This window comes from Drosophila miranda, chromosome 2 (genome assembly GCF_003369915.1).
Source record: "Drosophila miranda strain MSH22 chromosome 2, D.miranda_PacBio2.1, whole genome shotgun sequence".
In the NCBI taxonomy this organism is placed as follows: Eukaryota; Metazoa; Arthropoda; class Insecta; order Diptera; family Drosophilidae; genus Drosophila; species Drosophila miranda.
The window spans coordinates 19,785,556-19,801,505 of NC_046675.1; the positions used below are offsets into that span (position 1 = coordinate 19,785,556).

Consider the following 15,950-nt stretch of genomic DNA (forward strand, 5'->3'; position numbering starts at 1 on the left):
GCAGCGTCTTTCAAGCGGAAGTCATAGCGATCAGGGAGGCTCTAGACTGCCTACAAGCGGCTGCCGTTACGGCTACCAAGCTAAACATTTATAGCGATACCCAGGCTGCGATCAAATCGCTAAGTGCGATTTCCTCGAACTCGGCCACGAGATGGCTCCGCAATTTTCTATTAACCTTGGGTCCCGGGCCACCGGGACATCGAGGGCAACTGTATAGCGGACGAGCTGGCCAGATCTGGCACTATAATCCCCCTTCTCCAAGACAAGGAGGATATCTGTATGGCAATGGCCACCTGTAAGCTTATTACAAAAGAGTAATACAAGCGACTAAGAAACGATATGTGGCAAAAAGTGCCACGATGTCGCATTACTCGGCGAACAGGGCCGACCATGGACAAGAAGCGCACCTCCGAGCTCTGCAAGCTAAGCAGGAAAAGGTGCAGCAAGTCTCACAACGCGGGAAGGAATGATCCAATGCGGTATCACAACGGGCCGAAACCGGCCTAAGTGTGACGGGCTCTGAGCTAGCCCGGCAGCCGCCTCAACCTAACCTAACCTAGTAACAGCCAAAAAATATTATAATGAGCAAAAGCTCTGAGTTTTTTTGCTAATGTGAATAATAACATAAGTGTCTCGAGGCACTCTTACGTGTTAAAGGGCTAAATTCGAAGTATGTTCTAAAATATGTCCAGTTGCGTTCGATTTTTTATTGCAATTGATTTTTTTACGGCGGCTTATGTAAAGCATCTGCTAAATATCGCACAGAAACGTGCGGCCAAGGAACATCCCAGATGTTTGGTGACAAAACCTAACGGACCATCCCCCGAATGGATGGTTGTTAGTGTGAATAGCACTAAGCACCTTCCGGGGGAACGGTGGGATTTTTTCACTGATGTGAAACCCCGATTCACGATTCACCATCCGTCAAAAAGCAGCTGATGAACACTGATGAACAGCTGATGATCGATTCTGTTCCGTCTATTGTCTCAATGTGTAAGAAAAAAAAGTAATTTACTAGCTTTCAATGTTGAACCTCTGCATTAAAATGTAGATCTACAACGTTACTCCTTATAGGCCCTTAAAAATTTCAGTTGGGTGTTTTAGCGTACATACATTGTATATAAAAGTGTGATTTAGTAAAAACTCAGCCTGATGGTCGACTGAATGAGAAATTTTAACATATTTTTCCCTCCTGCAGAAGGATGGAGGAATAAGCTAAAAATATCTTCTTAGGATATGTATTTGTTCATAGTGGGTATTGGATAGACATTTTTGTAATGTTCCAGTCCACCGTTTCAAAATCGAAATGTTCTATACTTGAGAGTACAATTATTAAATGGTACATCTACCTGCTCTATTTCCGGCGGCTAATGTGTCTTCCTTTTTTGTTTAGACGTCGTGAAAGAGGTATGCATCTTGAAATATCTTTGTCAATCGATATGTTATTTATTATTTGCATTTGATTTTTCGAAAATTATACGTTGATTGATTATAACTAGTAAATATATCTTAGTTGTAACATTGTTAATTTTGTATATTTTCAGGTTAAACATGGGTCGTCGACCAGCAAGATGGTATGTACTAATATTGAAGTCTTCGTACATAAGTATATATGGATAAATATTTTTAATTATACTTTCAAGCTACCGCTATTGTAAAAACAAGCCGTATCCCAAATCCCGGTTTTGCCGTGGTGTTCCAGACCCGAAAATTCGTATATTTGATTTGGGAAGGAAAAAAGCTACTGTTGAAGACTTTCCTCTTTGTGTTCATTTGGTATCTGATGAATATGAACAACTAAGTAGCGAAGCCTTGGAAGCCGGACGTATTTGCTGCAACAAATACTTGGTTAAGTTCTGTGGAAAGGATCAATTTCATATTCGAATGCGTCTGCACCCATTCCACGTTATTCGTATTAACAAAATGTTGTCGTGTGCTGGAGCCGATAGGTAAGTAATAGTCTTTTTCGACTTACATTTATACAATAGAGTAGCACTGGGCTATGAAATTTGATTCCTATACTTAAATCTTTAAATTGTAAGTTAAATTTGTTATTAATTTTTTTCTGCAGGCTCCAAACCGGAATGAGAGGCGCTTTTGGTAAACCGCAGGGTACCGTTGCTCGTGTGCGTATTGGGCAACCGATTATGTCTGTTCGTTCAAGTGATCGATACAAGGCCCAAGTTATTGAAGCATTGCGACGTGCCAAGTTTAAGTTCCCAGGTCGTCAGAAGGTATTTTATGTGATATCAATAATATTTGGTAATAGTGTTCAAATTTTCCAAACTACTGAAAAAGCTAATTATAGTATACTAAAATTTACATTATATTAAAGTACAGGTATGGAATACTGGTTTGTTCGCTTCAAGACAAGAAAGCTATGTCCGTCCATGCATGTGTCTGTTTATATGCAAACAATCCCTCAGTTTTTAAGAAGTGATAATGCATTATTTATATCTAAACTATCCTGATCTCATTAATAGAAAGTTTAAGAAAAACTTTTTCTCAACGTAATCTGAGCGGTGAAATATGATTTCAAAGTTATTAAACTCGATATTTCGAAGGATATAAAGAGGTAAATAGTTTTTAGGGTGCCAAATGTAAGGCTTTTTTGTCGTTTCATAATAATCAACTTTAGCCATCGCATGGTGAGTTGTATTTCGGCACTCTTCAGCCACAGACAACAAAATCAATACGTTCTGACACTAGCTTGGAGTTTTAAGCTTTTATTGAATTAAAATATATATTTGAGTTTCTGAATTTTCTTAAAGCAATAACTTCCTATTATCATAATATTCTTATGCTTTTCATTTGTTTATTTTTAGATATATGTTTCAAAGAAGTGGGGATTTACCAAGTACGACCGAGAGCGCTATGAAGAGCTCCGCGATGATAATCGTCTCGCTCCCGATGGTTGCAATGTCAAATACCGACCCGAGCACGGTCCAATGGCTGCTTGGGAAAAAGCTCAGCGTGAAGTTTATGGTTAAACGTTAAAACGTATTTTGAAACAATAAACGAAGAACAGACATTCTATCTGTCAAGATTATTGATTTTGTTTTATGAATATTTACCATTAACCAAGGAAACGATCAGTCGTATACCAAGAGTTTGTTGGAAATCAGATGAATGTTCTCTATTGTAATTACCAAAGATAACGTTGAACCAATCCGACTTTCACTAGATTTGGAGCTTTAAATATGTAGTGATTTTTATACCCGATACTCAAAATGAGTATTGGGGTATATTAGATTTGTGGTAAAAGTGGATGTGTGTAACGTCCAGAAGGAATCGTTTCCGACTCCATTAGTATATATATTCTTGATCAGCATCAATAGCCGAGTCGATTAAGCCATGTCTGTCTGTCCGTCTGTCCGTCCCCTTCAGCGCCTAGTGCTCAAACACTATAAGAGCTAGAGCAACGATGTTTTGGATCCAGACTTCTGTGATATGTCACTGCTACAAGAACATTTCAAAGCTTTGCCCCGCCCACTTCCGCCCCCACAAAAGGCAAAAATCTGTGGCATCCCCAAATTCAAAGATACGAGAAAACTGAAAACGCAGAATCGTAGAAGATGACTATATCTTCTAGAGTGCAAAATCTGAACCAGATCGTATAATTATTATAGCCAGAATCAAGAAAACAATTTCATTCTTTCTCGCTCTGTCTCTCTCTAACACTCAGGTTTCGTGGTCTTTTTTGCCAATTGCAAAATATGAGTTCAAGGATCTCAGAACCCATAAGAGCTAGAGCAACCAAATTTGGTATCCACACTCCTAATATATCGGACCGAGACGAGATTGTTTCAAAATTGCGCCACACCCCCTTCCGCCCCCGCAAAGGACGAAAATCTGGGGATATTCACAAATCTCAGAGACTATTAACGCTAGAGTAACCAAATTTGGTATCCGCACTCCTGTTAGATTTCACTATAAAACTTATATCTCGAAATTTCGCCCCACCCCCTTCCGCCCCCACAAAGGACGAAAATCTGTTGCATCCACAATATTGCAGATTCGAGAAAACTAAAAACGCAGAATCAGAGATAATGATCATATCTATCAGATTGCTGAATCTGGATCAGATCGGATAATTTTTATAGCCAAAAGGAACAAATCAATTTGCACTGGCTACGCAGCGCCCGACGTCACGCTCAGACTGATTTTCTGTCTCTCTCGCACGCACTCTTTGTCGTGACGTTTAATATTAGCGGCGTCTTCCGGAGGAGAGCCATACTGACTTAATATCGGGTATAACTGTAGAGTTGCGGTGTCCGCAGCAACTCACAACGTTCCCCCTCGTTTAAACTGAGCATGTTGCTTTGTTTAAGTAGTCAGAACATTTTCTGGTCCTTATTCATCAACTTGCTCCTCACGCTGCGGATGTGTCTGTCGAAAGTTAAACGTGCATCCAGTGTAACTCCGAGGTATGTGTGATTCGGTGTATACGGTGCTCAACGAGTTTTCAAGTGGGAAGACACCAGGCCATTCTTAAAGTATGCGTCACTACTGCACACTTATCAGGGTTTATGGAGATGTTCCATCGGCCGGCACAGTGTTCAAACAGCTTGAGGTATTGCTGTAGATTTTCTGTGGCATCATAGACACAGCCAGCCCTTAAGAGTACTGCCGTGTCGTCAGCAAATGTTGACACCTTGAGTGTCTGCCCTGGTTGCCTTCGGACCGTAGGAGGATTGGGTGAATAGACAGTACAGTGTCTGCCCAGGCACGCTGCATTGCGGGACTCCTGCCTTGATGGGCTTGGGCAAAGAAGCAGCACCATCCTGGACTACACGGAAGGTCCTCTCCGTTAGAAAGCTTTTGATGACTTCATACAGCTGAGGGCTGAGCATCCCTTTGATCTTGGCGAGTAGTCCCTCATGCCACACCCGGTCGAAAAACTGCGAAATATCCAGGTAAGCAGCCACAGTGTACTGCTTGTTTTGGCAGTGAATGGTGTGAATCTTTCTTCCAGGTTCGTCGCAAAAGCCTCCACTCTGTCCATTGCTGTTTTTGCCCATGAGCCGTCAGCTTTCCTTACCAGAAAGCGAGATGTAGGTTGCCGCTTGTAGCGTTCTGTCAGCTTCCAAAGGGCGTAGTTTGAGTGCACATCTGATGTTACCTCCGATAGCAGTCTATCCGTGGCCTCGGTCTTCTATTTCACCAATTTCTTCCCTACCCGGTTAACCACTCTCCTGAAGACTCTGTCAACCTGCGGGTCATTGGTGCGTATGTACTTGAGTCGTTTTTTGAGCAGAAGAAGCCATTCGATCTCACTCGAAGTGCCGCCTCTGGGGTTTCCAGGGCAGGTGGTCGCAGCTGAGGTCATGCTCTCCACGGATGCTAAGCTGATTGCTGGGGATAGATCGATATATGAAGAAGTCTAGGCAGGAGGGCATTGATCTTGGAAACGGTGGATAGAAGGTGGGGCTTCCTGTCGCCAGAATTTGTGTTGAGCTATTGGTTAGAGCGTCATGCAGCGCGAACCCTCTGCGGTCTCCCTTGCCCCAAAGCCTGTGCTTCGGATTAAAGTCTGCTCCAATGTTGAATTTGTTACCCAGTTGGGCAAAAAGATTGTCGAAATCAGTGCTTGACGAGGGAATCGATGGGGTCAAATAGGCTACAGCAATGATGATCTCTCCGCGTAATGTTGAATCCGGCATCAATTGCACAGCGTGATGGTGGTAGTAGAAAATATCCTTCCGAACGAGTACAGTTGCTCCTCCTCTAACCCTGTTGGTTGGGTAACACTCGTATTCGTGGAGCGCGTAGTTTTTTCCTGGGTATAAGTAGGTTTCAGCCACTAACATGATGTCAATAGTAGAAAATGTTAAAAATAGAGCTAGCTCATGAGCAGGCTACCGGCGTTCCAAAATCCGATCCTTAGATCTAACAGCTTTAGGCTTTTCTGATAGATTGCGAGGGTAGGGCTGTACCTGCGTTACGCAGTTGGTCGAGGGATTGCAGGATACCTGCTACTGCCGTTGTGAGGCACGCTGCTGACCTCTGCAATTCCATAAGAACCTAAACTATGGACTTCGTATCCATCTGTGGTTCAGGATAAGAACCTTGGGCGTTGATGGACCATGTTGGTGGTTTTGATGAGAGACGTTCATGGCAGATTGACGATTTTTAAGCATCATGACGTAGTTCTTGCAGGATCTATCATATGCTGCATGCTTTCTGCTGCAGTTTGAGCATGTGAGGTCGTCCTCGGTCATGGCGTTACATTATGGCCAACCTGTCCAGTGGTCATCAGCGCATCTGCAACGGACTGGTCGCTTTAAACAATAGTTCTTCGTGTGGTCGAATTCAAAGCAACAGAAGCTCAAACGGAGGCAGCGCCATTTACACCCGTTGTCTGCCTACCCTAGCGATCTTGAGAGCGTCCTTGTTGTTAGGGGCCTGGGCGAGGTTAATAAACCAGCGCTGATGGAAGGGCTCGTCCTGGACTTTGGGTTTTACAGGTTGACCACTCGACGTCCCAACTTCTCAAATGCCTGGTTGAAGGTATCCTTGGGTGTAGATGCTGCAAGATTTCTTGCCTTTCTTTCTGTCCTCGAAAAGGCAGAATTGGGTGTAATGTACACGCAGTGAATTTAGGATTCTAATTATCTTTCTATGGGTGTCAGCATCCTTGGCGTAAATACGGAGGTCCCCTGAGGTTGCCGTGCGGAACTCGTAGTCCTCCTCTGGGATCGGGGGGCTCAAGCTATTCTCGACGGCAGTAATGTCCCCAGGGATGGTTATTGTCTTGAGCCGCAGCTGCGATGGACAGGACATCAGCAGATGGGTTATGTTGAATCCTCAGCATCTCCCTCACCGCAGTCTGGGCAACAGTTGAGAGATCCTGTTCACTCAATGTGGCAAAACGGTTGCCTTGGATTCAGGCATTGGTTTCAACGAAGGTGCGATTGCTATCCTTGATGCTTGGTTAACGTGATAGCTGTCGTGACGGTCGAAGTGGTAGTGGTTGCTGGTCCAAACCCTTGCACTAGGGTATGCATCAGACCATTAACAGAATGATGGTCATGGATACGTGGAGGAGAGTCCAAAGAACTGATGTCCGAGTCGGCATCATCATCCATATCTTCATCCATTACACAGAGAGACAATAGAGGGACAACCGGCAACTTAATAGCTAGTTTCAAGCACGCGATACTTTTACGACCGAAAAATTTTGCAGGTTAGGCCCAGCCTGGCCGTACCAATTAATTAAAACTTTTGTTTTTACAATTTTTTTATTTTATTTTTTTCAAAATTTCAACAAATTATTGATGTTAATTTTATTTTTATTTTTGGAGCAGTAATTAATTAATGTTATGTGGTACCAATCTTGGCAATTGGGTTAAAAACAGTTATAAAACCTTGTTGAAATTGCATTTAAGGTGCAGAAACGTTTTGCACATGATATTTCGGCCCGAACTCTTCAACGTTGGTCAAAGGCGGTGGCTTTAATGGCAGCGAAACCTGCCAAAAAGAAACAACAATTTTCCAATGATAAAAAAATCGGTTAAATTGGTCGAAGCGAAAATCAAAGTTGAATTGATACTGAGTGGTCCAAGAAAAGTATAAATAAAGATTTACCTGATAAACGTTACCTTAAACGATGTATAATTAATGTACCTATACAGAAAAAACATACATATAAACACACTTGAAAAAATTTCATCATAATTCATCGTTGGAAATCTCTTTCCGCTAAGTCAGTTCTTCTGGTTTAAAAGCAAGAAATAGTCACTCTAGGCTAGATACCGAGAATTTGGTGCGTCAATTGAGGGATCAATTCATAATTTCTAGTTCATGAATTTTTGCATTTTCATTTTTTTAGGTGTAATTTGTAATTATGTAATGTTTTTAATTATTTGAATATAAAATATTATCACAGATAGAAAAACAACAAAACACAGATAGAAAAACAACAAAAATACAATTTTGTTGTTTGCTGTTACTGTTTCAGCAACTTATACAACAGTCAAAGAAAATTTAGTTACGATGATTTAAAAAAAAAATGTGTGGAATCAAGGTTAAAAAGTGTGCCAAAAGTATTCAACTTTTATTCAAATACAGCATCTTTCAGGTGGAGAAAAGTAAACTATGTAACGTATTATTTGTTTTTGGGATCTTTTATTAGTTGCTTTAATTCTTAGGAAAACTTTTTAAAAATATTGTCAGTTGCATAGACAGTTCTATAGAAAAACTTGTTTTTCAAAACATCTAAAATTTTGGACTCAAAACGGTCAAAAACAGCTACACAGGTCTTAAATTACATATATAATCATATTTGTAACGTTTTTCGTGCGTGGTTATGGCAGCTAAGTCGGTATAGAAGTCGAACGGCTCCGTAGCACAGAATCCGCTTTTAGACTTAGGTAATAAATTATTAAAAGAACATATATGCAACAATACTCAGGAAAATTAAGGGATATATTTTTGTAAAGTGTCAAAGTTAAAAATTAAATTAAAAAACCAGGTACATTCAATATTAGAATAATTTTCTATTTCGCGCTACTTTAATTATGTTGTTGGTTATGAATGAATATGCAGGCTACTATTTCTACCTTTACCTGTCTTTCTGACCAGGTTTTCTTAACTGCTTTTTATTATGTCAAAGGGTGACACATATGTGTATACATACTATATTGAATTTAGCTTTAGCACAGGTCTAAAGTTTTTTTTTACTTTTAAAGGATTCAGAGAATACGTCTAATATATAAAATTCTCGTGTCACAAATTGTGTTGCTGAACTCCTCCGGCTAGACCGTTTTTTGTGAAATTTTGTGTGCTTATCAGTTAGGTCTGCGCATTGGCTAATATTTATTTTTCATCACAATCGGACCACTTCTTCGGGTACATCCCAAACACCTATGTCCTTTTTTTGGCCGGATAAAAGTGACCGGTAGGGTGGAATGATTCTACACGAGTCCCAGTTTAGGTTACAAAGGGCAAAAATTCAAAATAGAGTATGTTATGACTTAAGGAAGGTCATTCACAAATAAAATAAACAGAAGCGGGCCGAGATGACTTCCCTGTGGCACACCTGAAGTAACATTAACAGTATTTGACAACACAGTAGAAAACAAAACACGTTGAGTACGGTTAGAGATATAGGACAAAATCCAATCTAGAAGAAGGAGATCTGTTGATGTGCAAGTTCTAATTTGATTTCGTCTTCTTCTATACCTCTTAAATATATTTAGCATACTACGCCCTTTGAGTAGTTAAGAGAGTTATGTATTGTGGATTGTGATTCTTTACCCAACTTTTCTTTCCTCTGCCGTCGCTATGCCGTCAGCTGCTGCGCCTTCTCTAGTGAGTTTCCGCTTGAGAACAAACCTTTTTTGTCCCGATTCTATTACTTTGGCTCGAGATCGGCTCATCCAAGTGTATCACTCTTTAATACTATTGTAAAAGGCTCTTACCCAAAAAAAAAAATTATAACGTTTCCAAAATCATTAAATTTTGAAATTATTGAACAATTATAGTCAGCGAAAAAACAGTGACGTTGACGTTGATATCGATTGCAAGAGATTTTAGGTGTTTACGTTTTTTCGCTTGTATGTATGTTTCTTTTCGTCTTTATCAAAATTGTTCTATTTCTTATTTTCTTGCACATTTCGAATTCACCTCCACAGATGAAGTCAACTTGTTTTTTGATGAGAAAGGGGGATAGATGTTGAGGAATTTCGGTCCAGGTGTTTGTAGTAGGGTTTCGTTTTGGAGAGAGAGTCTAGGCCATCGGTCTGGGGGGGACCTCATTACGGCGCCGATACGGATATAAACAGCACAAATAGAGATTTACATATTTTAATAGTGATGCAATACAAAACATTCTATTACCGAGTTTTGGCTAATGCCGTTGCGTTAGCATATAACGTGGATGAGGTGCAAAGAAAGTCCGCGATGAAAAATATAAAGAGTTTGTATGGAGTTTTGATTGGTTGGTGCATTTTGTTTGTTTTTTTATCCCTATTATATCTGTATTTTTTATTTATATACGCCATAGCTTAACCTATACGCCATAGCTTAGAAAAGCCCTTCAGTTGCAAAAAAAAAGTTCCGATCCGAATCCGATCTAAATCCCAGTTCTGCTGTGATATGTCAGATATTGTTTAATTAAACCTTTATTGATAATATATTACATTGCGGCTAACGGGACAATTGTAGGAATAATCATACTAACTACTAGGGATTAATCTATGGATTGATCTCTCCTGATACGTTATGTTGCTGGCTGCTTTTGCTGTTGACTCTGAGACTTCTCTTTTGCAAACGAGTTTCTCCTTTCCTGTTGCTCCTTCTCTGCCGTTGCTCTCCTTCTGCTGCTGGTTCTGTGCTTCTCTGATCTGCCGTTGATATTGTTGTGTTTTTGCTGCTGTTCCCCGTACCCAAACGCTGCGCCTACAGTCAGCCAGTTGGTACATGTTGTACATGTATCTAACAGCCAAAAGGAAGCATTTCCGACTGACCTGTCTGAGCTATGTCTGTCTATCCGTCTGTCTAGTTTGTGGCCAACCAATGCAGACTCCTGTGATACCACACTGAATCAAGTTTACTTCCAAAATGCTATCACCCCCACTAAGAAAAAATCTGTGGCATACAGAATTTTGAAAAAAATGGAAAACTAAAAACGCGGAATCGTAGAGAATGAGCAAATCCACCAGATTATATTATAGCCAGAACGAAGAAAACCATTTCCCGTGTACAATTTGCTTGCGACGCGGTCGCTCACTCTCACTTTTTCACTCCTTTGTCGATCGATTGGTAAGAAATTCTTGTCTGATAAGTAGACATATTTTGTGTATTATTTTATTTCTTTTCATTGCCGTAGGAGTTTATTTCAGTTGGAATAAGACAAAATTTATGTGCAGTATATATACGACTAGCTTGTTCGTAAGATGAATGAGGTACTAGTGTACTATCTTTGGGGATATTAATGATAATATTGCATGAACCTGGACTTTGTGAAGTTTTTAGGCATGATGTTAGCTGCTTCTTCCATTTTGTTCTACGATTTTGAAACCATGTTTTTATTTGAACCTCCGTTAACGATAATTTTTGAGACAGCTCTATACGTTTGCTAACGCTTAGGTATTTATCAAGCTTAAACTCGAACTCAAGTCGGTCTAACTGTTTTGCACTATATGCTTGCCGTGGTTTTCTGTCAACACATTTTTTTTTAAATGGTTTTCCTGATAATTTAATAAACGTAAAGTAAGTAAATAGGATAGGATGATAGCCAATAATTTACCTTGCACAGTTATTACGTTACGCCAATTAGGAGGCACAACAGTTTGGGGTATATACTGAAAATACGATAAGTTCATGGAGTCGCAAGTAAAAGGAAAGTTGAGTTTTCCACAATCACCAAACAAGTTTTCATAGGCTTTAACCTCTTTACTTTTTATTGGGGTAATCAAGTTCAAGGGATCATTTACTCCTGCAATTAAATGGAAATAAGAAAATATATATATTTAAATATATGTATTTAACATATTCAATGTTCAAATATTTTTATCGCAACGGAGCTTATCTAAAGGGGAACAAATCGAACCAAAAATAAACATTTTTGAAACCTTTATTTTAATTCTAATTATGCATTTTTCAATACGCTGTGAATTTGTATAAATTGTATTCTTTGAGATATTTATGTAGGTATCTATTGTATATACATAAATACCTACATACATACATATGTATGTAGTTAAAAACTAAAATAGCATATACATAGGTTAAAGGCTAAAAAATTGTTTAATAAATATGTTCTATAGTTTTAGTTTATTTAAAAAAAAATGTTGTAGTCTTATATTTTTTTACTGTTTTTTCAGAGGTAGTGTCTATTTTCACTTAGCTTAAGTACCTTACATCTGGTTGTACTGAACTTTAAAATTCTGAAAAGCAGATGAATGCAGATATAAATCGTTACCGCTTCAGCATGCCGCCTGGAAAATGTTAAGATTTCAAATTCAAAACTGATAATTTTTTGCGGTATACTTTTTTAAAATGTTGATTTTTTTTTTTGTAAAAGTTTTTAAGGGTAAAATGACATTAAGGAACGGAATTTAACGATGAAATGCTACATTAGATGGGTTGGTCAAAGGGCTGCACCTTAGCCGTTTATTCATCGATTTTACAAACGACGCAAAACTAATGTATATATATTGAAAAAACATACCGCAAAATATTATCAATTTTTAAATTTAAGCTTTCACTTTCACAAAAGTTTTCGATTTACTTTTGAAATCGCAAAAATTGGTGCTTCCATTTTCACATCCCGCAAGATTTCTTCGTTTTCAAAACGAAAATATTTTCCTCGACGAAATGAAAAGTAACAAGCTTTTTATAGAACAAAACAAATCTTAATTGCAAAAGGAAAAGATCATCCGTTATAAAAAAATGTATTAAACATTTTTAAAGCCCTAAATCTATCAGAATTTTGGTTCACAGCGGAAAAGTTATGTTGCATAGTGTTATCTTTATAATGCTGGGCCAATCAATGCTGGTGCAACGCCGCACAGAGTCGATTTAGACTAAAAGAGGTGGGAAAAGTCGAAGATTTTTTTTAGTGCTTTGGATAATATACATAAATACAAGCATCTAATAGAGAATTTTCCAGATCTTTCAAAAATCAAATTTTGAAAATAATCGGATAATGAGCACCCCAAGGGAAAATTGTTTCAGTGTGCAAAATTGTTTTTAATTTTGATTCAAATACTGCATTTTTCAGGTGGAATAAAAGTGGACTATGAATCTCTTATTGGTAACTTTTATTAGTTGCATTAATTCTCAGAAAAATATGGCCTGTTGCATAGGCAGATCTTTAGGAAAACTTGTTTTGGAAACCATCTAAAATGTAGGATGTTTTTCCACTTTGACTGGACTTTTAAAAAATATATCCTTAAATTTTCCCGAGTATTTTTTTTATATGTTCCTTGAACTATTTGCTACCTTAGTCTAAAAGCGCATTCTGCGCTTCGGAGCTTCAATACCGATTTACCTGTCACAACCTCGTACGAAACCTCGTACGTCCCATACAAAATCATATTTTGACATATTTTTATATATTTCAGTAACCCTCAATATTATAATAATTTTCCATTTCTCGCTACTTCACTTATGTTGTTGGGTATGAGTGAATATACAGGTTATTATTTATACCTTTACGTGTCTTTTTTACAAGGATGCTTCATACAATTCTGACACAAATTTTAATTAAATATCAGAGCCTACCAATTGGTGAGATTTCAGAGGAAGCCCAGGATACGAGAAACAAAGATTACAAAAAAATACATGAATATGAATACGTGAAAGATATCACTAATTAAGCAAAACCAGGATCATTTCAACATGTTGGCACCCTCTTCGGATCCATACATTTCATCCATTAGATATGTGAAAATACATAATAAATCGGCAAGCAGTTATTCTTCAGAAATGATAAGTTTATTAGATATTCCTCCCACCAAACATGAAGTGGAGGATCACGAAGTGAGGTGATTTCTTCTGTGCGTTACAATCTTCTGTCCACATCTACACTCTGCAAGGGTATACAAATAAATATAATAAGGATATACATACTTTTCGCTGTAATTTTTGCAGCATTCTCAGTTGCAGCTATGTTATCTTCGCTCAAAGGATTTAATTGGGACTTCGATTGTAATACACTTTTATTACTCAAAATATTGTCTATACTAAATAAGCAATATCGGCCCATAATGAAACTATTTTGATTGTTTTCATAGACTATTAAGGTACATCGTAACGTAGAGCAGGAGCATTATAGCTAAAGAAACTTGTACACTATTTCTTACTCCTCTACATACAATAAATCGTTTTAAGTCTTATCTGTTTCGCTCCTAACTAAAGCCAAATTATAATAATGTTAGACTTGCCCAAAATGTTAAGAGTTTCCCTGATAATTATGTAAACGATTTTTCTGACTACGCCCCGAATTCACACTTAGGTGTTACTCTTGACTAAGAGCAAGTAATAATGAGAAACACCAACCGCATAGCATAACAAACCAATCAATTTTCTGTTACTGATACCTAGTACTCGTGGAGTATAAGGGTATATCGCAATTCTGCAGATGTACCAAATTTTAGCCTATTAGGAGGCACAGATGATGGAGTCGCAATTAAATGAATTGTGTTTAATAAGTCGAGGAAGCCGTTTCCTAACGCAATGAGGACTTTTTTATTTTATTTTATTTATTAAATTAACAAATTATCTGTTAATAATGGTACTTAATTACAAAAGGCGGAAAAAATAAAAGTTAAAAGTTAGCTAAATTTAAGTGATTATAAATATTGCATGCAATTAGTTTAAGAGACACTTCAGAAGATAGGGTATGGCAGAGGGAGTTATAATTACGGCATAATGCCCTAAAAGGTTCATGTTCGGCATAATTTGACCTACATATGGGTAAACGGATTGGCCTAAAAGTACGGGTAGGTCTAGATGGGACGACCAAGTCAATCTGACCCAAGAGAGGTTGGGAGTCAACAATCCCGAGAAGGAGCTTGTGCACGAACATTACGCCATTGCGTATTCTGCGATGGTGCAACGATGGCAGGTCAATTAGATTTAGCCTAGACCGGTAGGGTGGCACGATTCAACCCGAGTCCCAGTTAAAGTTACGAAGGGCAAAAATTAAAAATTGCATTTGCACGGATTTGATAACAGCCTGCTGCTCTTTATACTGCGGGCTCCACACACAAGAACAACACTCCAATATAGGACGTACTAACGAGATGTACAGTGATTTCGTAACGTACCGGTCGTCAAACTCCTTGGACCAACGCTTGATGAACGCTAAAACACTCTTAGCTTTATTTACAGTTGCAGCTATATGGCTGTTAAAACACATCTTATGATAAAAAAGGACTCCGAGGTCATTTGAACTCGAAATTCGCTCAAGGACATGATTTCCTAGAACATATGAGACAAAATGTGGAGCGCGACGGTAAAATGTCATAAGCTTGCATTTGCAAAGGTTCAGAAAAAGAAGATTAGTTGAACACCACAACAGTAGTTCACTCAGATCCAGTTGAAGGCGTGTGTGCAAATACCAATCAGAGTAAGACAGACAGATTTGAACATCATCAGCATACATTAGTGTAGTAGAGAGTGTTATAACTTGAGGAAGGTCATTCATAAATAAAATAAACAGGAGCGGGCCCAGATGACAACAACAATACACGTTGCGTACGGTTAGAGAGATTGGACAAAATCCAATCTAGAAGATTCGTTGGGAACCCTAATAAAGAGAGCTTGTGAATAAGCAGAGCATGGTTCACAGAATCGAATGCCGTGCTGAAGTCCGTGAAAACTACATCCGTCTGCAAACCAATTGAAAACCACGGTGGATTAGGTTAGAAAACTCAAGAAGGTTAGTCGATGTTGAATGATGTCTGAAAAAACCGTGTTGCGACGGAGATATCAAGCTGCAACAAAGATGTTGCAGTTGCCGGGTGACCAGGAACTCAAGAAGCTTCGGGATGGCGGAAAGCTTTGCGATACCACGATAGTTTTCAATGTTTGATCTTGAACCTTTTTTGTGAAGCGGAATGATGTAGGACTCATTCCAAATTACTGGGAGACAAGACTGTTCCAAGGAGAGGTTGAAGAGAAAGGTCAAGGGTTTGCAAAGGGACTGGGCACAGTGTTTTAAGATGCAACTTGGTACCTTATCTGGACCCGCAGAAAACGATATGTCCATAGATGACAAACCTTCCAGAACAACGCTTTCCTCGAAAAAGGGCAGAAAAATGCTGTTAGCTTGAGGTAGCTGGTACGGATACGGAGTGGATGCGTTGTAAATATGTGACGAGTACGTTGTTTGGAAAAAGGTAGCGAATAAATTTGTAATACCAACAGCAGAAGCTTCTGTTTTGTTCTGGTAATGAAGGGACGGAGGAAAAGGGTTTGACTTACGCTTAGAGTTAACG

General features: G+C 38.7%; 2 protein-coding genes across 2 annotated transcripts; one reads left to right on the top strand and one right to left on the bottom strand.

Annotated features, from left to right (window-relative positions):
- Positions 1-1,332: 1,332 nt before the first annotated feature.
- Positions 1,333-3,049, top strand: LOC108154161 (60S ribosomal protein L10). The gene is made up of 5 exons (XM_017284321.2): positions 1,333-1,407; positions 1,545-1,574; positions 1,644-1,949; positions 2,072-2,234; positions 2,826-3,049. The coding sequence occupies exons 2-5, from the start codon at positions 1,552-1,554 to the stop codon at positions 2,988-2,990; spliced, it is 657 nt and encodes a 218-aa protein (XP_017139810.1). The 5' UTR covers positions 1,333-1,407; positions 1,545-1,551; the 3' UTR covers positions 2,991-3,049.
- Positions 3,050-10,787: 7,738 nt separating this feature from the next.
- Positions 10,788-13,181, bottom strand: LOC108154162 (homeobox protein abdominal-A homolog). The gene is made up of 3 exons (XM_017284322.2): positions 12,998-13,181; positions 11,252-11,440; positions 10,788-11,192 (listed from the first exon to the last, which is right to left on the bottom strand). The coding sequence occupies exons 1-3, from the start codon at positions 13,041-13,043 to the stop codon at positions 10,810-10,812; spliced, it is 618 nt and encodes a 205-aa protein (XP_017139811.1). The 5' UTR covers positions 13,044-13,181; the 3' UTR covers positions 10,788-10,809.
- Positions 13,182-15,950: the final 2,769 nt, after the last annotated feature.

Coding starts and splice junctions, on each gene's coding strand:
- LOC108154161 (XM_017284321.2), top strand. CDS start 1,552: ATGGGTCGTCGACCAGCAAGATG. Junction 1,575..1,643: donor GGTCGTCGACCAGCAAGATG/GTATGTACTAAT, acceptor TATACTTTCAAG/CTACCGCTATTGTAAAAACA. Junction 2,235..2,825: donor AGTTCCCAGGTCGTCAGAAG/GTATTTTATGTG, acceptor GTTTATTTTTAG/ATATATGTTTCAAAGAAGTG.
- LOC108154162 (XM_017284322.2), bottom strand. CDS start 13,043: ATGATTTTGTATGGGACGTACGAGGTTTCGTACGAGGTTGTGACAG. Junction 11,441..12,997: donor TTCGTACGAGGTTGTGACAG/GTAAATCGGTAT, acceptor ATTTAATTGCAG/GAGTAAATGATCCCTTGAAC. Junction 11,193..11,251: donor TAACGTAATAACTGTGCAAG/GTAAATTATTGG, acceptor TTAAATTATCAG/GAAAACCATTTAAAAAAAAA.